At 41.4% G+C, this 5342-nt stretch overlaps 1 protein-coding gene across 2 annotated transcripts in view; it reads right to left on the bottom strand.

Annotated features, from left to right (window-relative positions):
• Positions 1–380: 380 nt before the first annotated feature.
• The window catches only part of klhdc8a (kelch domain containing 8A), a 96354-nt gene continuing 91392 nt past the window's right edge, over positions 381–5342 (bottom strand). For both annotated transcript variants that reach the window (XM_079683110.1, XM_079683109.1), the window contains 3 exons: positions 4351–4452; positions 2930–3078; positions 381–1212 (listed from right to left, as the gene is read on the bottom strand). In XM_079683110.1, coding sequence (XP_079539236.1) covers positions 1159–1212; positions 2930–3078; positions 4351–4452 — 305 coding nt within the window. In that variant the 3' untranslated portion in view covers positions 381–1158. The remainder of the gene's footprint in view (positions 1213–2929; positions 3079–4350; positions 4453–5342) is intronic.

Here is a 5342-nt window from a genome sequence, read left to right as displayed (position 1 = left end):
TCAACTTTTTTATTGCTGTTTTATTTCTATTTCGGGATATTTACATTTTAGAATTGTTTATTTCTTATCTTAATTTCTCTTATGTGCAATGCCTTGTTTTTGTGCTGCTGCAACGCAAGCATTTCCCAAATCGGGATCAATAAAGTATTTCTAAGAAGTTAAAAAACAGCGCACTAGACGTCAGAGAAATCTGCAGAAGAAGACAGACAGGAAGTCCCTCCCTTGATCTTCCTTAGCAACGGTCATTATTTTGCCTAGCAGCGGTATTAACAACCTCTGAAACGTCCAATTGGCCAATCAGAGTCGAGTATTCAACTAAGCCGCGTAACAATACAAAAGTAACTCAATCAGGATTTGTTTTTGTTTGTTAGATGTGGTTATGTCAGAGCTTTCTAATCTTAAATCCCTCGTATTTGCTCACCACATCTTAGCCTTTCTAACCCTCTTTGTGTGCATTCACTACACTCCATGCTGTTCTTTTATGAAGTGAAAGAAAGTCACCAGTCATGAGAAAACAGGTTATCATCAGTATTGGCTGAAAACAATCGTGCATCCCTTCACAAAACCAAACATGAAATGCATATTATTCCGTCAAACAGGTCTTCCGTGTATTTCCTGTCTACAACACTAGACATACAGGCTACAAAGTAGTTGCAGTGGCTCCGTCAGTAGGGGCTTGGACTGTGAGCCCTAGGGTCGCCGGTTCAAGACCCCGACTAGACCTAAATATGGAGTGTGGACTGCTACTTGGAGAGGTCCCAGTTCACCTCCTGCCCTGCCGTGGTGCCCTTGAGCAAGGCACCGGACACCCCCCTTCACTCCGGGCCCTGTACAATAGCTGCCCACTGCTCCTAGTTCTAGACTCCTGGTACTAGGGTGGGTTAAAAGCAGAGAACACATGTCACTGTGTGTGCTCTGCATGTGTGACCATTACCAATTCTATAGCTCCTCCTCCATGTACGCACACATCGCAGAAGTACTCAAAGTATCTGGAAACAACTCGTTTAAAGAAAGAGCCAGCTCCTCCGTTGTGCATGTGTTTTGCCGGCCAGCAGGGGGCGCTGTCGCCTCTCATATCACCGACACTCCCTCCATGTCTCTCTCTGTGCTTCCCATGCGACCAAAGACAGTCTGATGGCTGGTGTCCGTTACTGCAGGCTACAGATACTCTTCTTCCTTTACATACAGGATCTCATGGGCTGAGCTGGGAACCTGGACGAGAGACAAGGAGATCATTCAGAGAGGTTTAGGGAGTAACGGATCACATGTATTGGGATGATGTCATTCCAAAAAGGTAGCTGTAGATGTAATCAGGTTATATATTTGAAATGGGGTTTACAAGCAGGATTACAGTCTGAGTAAAAACCAGAGAGCAGAAAGTGTTTCTTGTAAAGCATCAGATGTTCTCTCTTCTCTGTGAGCTGTTCTGTTCTGTAGGATAATACTTTAAGTGTGAATACTTCTACTTCCTGAATCTGCTTTATGGTTTCCACTTTCTTTGCTTCATTTGTTCTGTTTCTAATTCAGCAGGTGAACCTATATGTTCATAAAATAGTGTGTGTGATCTGAACTGTGTGTGTTCAACTAAAACGGAGCAGCACAGATTTTAATTCTACTTTTTTAAACTGTATTGTGTGCTCATGTGTTTCAGTGTTGGTGTATAAACTGAAACTTGATGAATGGCAGGTTTTCCTTTTAAATAATGACATTTTTGATCCTAAATATCTCGGTTTCTGCTTTTCTAAGGTCACATTGTTCTGTTGTCTTATATAATACACTATATATATTCGTTATATAATATTACATTGGCTCTTCTTCAGGGGTGAGCTTTAATATAACTATCTCTCGTTCTTCCTGTGTTGTCTGGAGAGGAGCGGGTCATAGGTCAAATGTGAAGTCTAAATCTGACCTGTGGAGTCTAATAAAGCAAAACAACAGATTCAAAGTTCAGCGAGCCATCTGCAGTTCATCTGAAGACCTTCAGAGACTCCTGGTGTACTTGTTTAAGTAAGTGTGGCTTTAATGTGTATGTTGTAGCAATCAATTAAGAACAGTGTAATATAAATTCCTCTTAAAGTGGACCTATCATGCTATATTTGAATAATATAGTGTAGGACCATACCTATATAAGGCATATTTATACTTTTATTTTTCAAAATACCAAACAGATCATGCATTTTAGCCATTCCTCATTTCGCTCAATTTAACACTGTCTTTGCATGGGCTGATTCTGTGAGAACAGCACCATCTACAGGCCTGGCATATGTACTACAGCGTCTCCAGCGCTTTCCAACGGCAATGTCCGTGGCTGTCTCCTCCTGATTGGTGGAGTTGGCCCAATAGCCGTAGCGCCACTTCTGTGACGTCATAGAAGTGTTCAAATCTGGATCAGTCTGTATCAGATCCGTTGCAGCCCCTTTTTAAGAGATTTGGGTATGCAGGAAAATAGAGAGGGTTGTGTTTTCTGACACTTGGTGAGTTCCCTGGAACACCGGGGACACATGTTCATGTAGAAAAGACGTACAAAGGTGCATTTTGCATGATAGGTCACCTTTTAATTAAATTTGAGCAGCAATGATAATTCTACTTATATTGATAATTAGCAACTATTTTGATTCAAGTGATTTATTTTTGCCAAAATGGCACAAAATGCATTTTTTTTGCATTGCATTTGATATTGAGTTAATCCAAATGTAACGCAAAGTAGGGTACATTCTTTTTATATTTTGACACTTTGATTGTAACACAGTAACACAGTAACCCTCCTAACCCTGCTCACAGCTGTGGATTGATGCGACAATATGAATAAAAGGTCAACTGTGGGACACACTGAGCAGGAGCACCTGTCGTTGGTGATAGATATCTTTGAGTAAGTATGAACTGTTCATGTGTGAGTAGATGTTTAATATCTGGTTGTAAATGTATATACCTGGTTGACGCCCCCCACCACCAGCAGGCGGTCTCTGATGACGATGGAGGAGGTGGAGCATCGGGGGGAGTTCATGGGAGACAACCTCTCCCACTTCTTCTTCTGAGGGTGGAAGGCCTCCACTGTGTCCAGGGCCGAGGGCTCGTGACCTACACACACACACACACACACACACACACACACACACACACACACACACACACACACACACACACACACACACACACACACACACACACACACACACACACACACACACACACACACACACACACACACACACACACACACACACACACACACACACAAATTGACCACTTAAATTCCATTTGAGGTTGCCGTTCTCAAGATCAAATGGGAAAAAGCAGCCTCCCCAGTTCTCTTGTAATGCACTATAAGTACTTTTAAAAGTGAAACATTGGGGGTGTCCTTGCAGGTTGAAGTCAGCACAAGTCAGCATTGACCCGTTCACACACACATTGTAACACTAACACACATTCACACACACTTTTGGGTTTGGTATCTTTCCCTAGGACACATCAACATGTTGTCTTCAGTGCTGGGGATCGACCTCTCTTATAAATGTACGAGTTTAATCTTGTTCATTCTGTTTTCAGACAGACGTCACATTACACACTTCCCCCGGCTCCTTAGATTGTCCCTTATAGGCTGTGGTAGTTTACTGACTGGGATATATGGTATTACTCAGGTTTCTCTTTCAAAGGAGATCTTACAACATAAAGGCATCCGTTTTTATTTAATGCTGCAAACCTTCCCACTGGACTCAGATGTTGAATTTTTTATCACATACATTCAGTCATATAAACACTCGTTAGTTAACTCATAAGATTAGACAAGATTGAACTAGATTAAATCAACTTTATTGATCCCAAGTTGGAAAATTGTTTGATCCGGGATTTGTTTTAATCTTACATTAACCTTCCTGTTGTCCCGGGGTCAAATTTGAGCAATTCCTGCATGTTTTTATTTCAGAATAAAGGGTTATTTTATATAATTGCCACAAAAATACTATGGTATCCTACTGCCTACTTTATAAGGTCATTTATTTCATGTAATTATGTGTTTTGTTTACATTTATACAGCATCTGGTGTCATTTTGTGCGGCCAGTAAATAAATTAAAATGGCTTCAAAACAGTATTCTGACTACATCTTGTAATATACCAGATCATTCTTCAAGAAATGTTCCACTGATCTTAACTATAGTCATAACATTCACTTTTTTGGCTTTAATTAACTTAAAAAATAGTTTTGTGTGAATGAGGTCTATTGACTATTCATTCCAAAACGAGAATTTAACTTCGTGTTATTGAGTTAGAAGAAAGTTGGTGTTAATGTCCCAACACAGAAACGGGGGATGATTTATTCTATCATCTTAATAAACCGTCAAAGTATCTCTCACCCAGTCCTCCTGCCACCACCATGCGTCCTCGCAGGAAAGCAGAAGCAAAGTCAGCTCTCTTCGTCTTCATCGCCACCGTCTCCTCCGACTTCAACCAGCAGCCTGCGGAGGAACACACACCACAGCTGAAACGACCAGGAGTGTGTGACCTGGTGTGTGTACTGTTGTAGTATGTATCATTAAGTCTCATTTAAAGTGGACCTATCATGCTATATTTGAATAATATAGTGTAGGACCATACCTATATAAGGCATATTTATACTTTTTATTTTTCAAAATACCAAACAGATCATGCATTTTAGCCATTCCTCATTTCGCTCAATTTAACACTGTCTTTGCATCATGGGCTGATTCTGTGAGAACAGCACCATCTACAGGCCTGGCATGTGTACTACAGCGTCTCCAGCGCTTTCCAACGGCAATGTCCGTGGCTGTCTCCTCCTGATTGGTGGAGTTGGCCCAATAGCCGTAGCGCCACTTCTGTGACGTCATAGAAGTGTTCAAATCTGGATCAGTCTGTATCAGATCCGTTGCAGCCCCTTTTTAAGAGATTTGGGTATGGAGGAAAATAGAGAGGGTTGTGTTTTCTGACACTTGGTGAGTTCCCTGGAACACCGGGGACACATATTCATGTAGAAAAGACGTACACAAGTGCATTTTGCATGATAGGTCACCTTTAAGTATGTAAACGTCCTTCTTTATTTTCCTGCAGTTTGAATGAACCAGTCCTAATGTAAACTAGGGCTCATTCCCAGGCTGTATCACACCTTTAATACAAAAGACTGGCTTCTGTTCTCTTGCACTCGACAGACAGGAGGACCGTGGTCAGGCAAATGATCATACGGATGTTACCTGTCTTATGTCCCCTTTGTTATCTGCTCTCATCTGTATAAAGTCATTGCTTTTCTGTGTAGCGGGGTCAGATTCTTACGCTACATCAGTGGTACAGGACAGATACGTCCACAACTTTGGGCTAAGCTTGTATATTTGTT

Source organism: Notothenia rossii, assembly GCF_949606895.1.
Source record: "Notothenia rossii genome assembly, chromosome: 5".
Lineage (NCBI taxonomy): Eukaryota > Metazoa > Chordata > Actinopteri > Perciformes > Nototheniidae > Notothenia > Notothenia rossii.
Note: the sequence above shows the minus strand (reverse complement) of the source record. Positions and strands in the feature narration are given on the sequence as shown.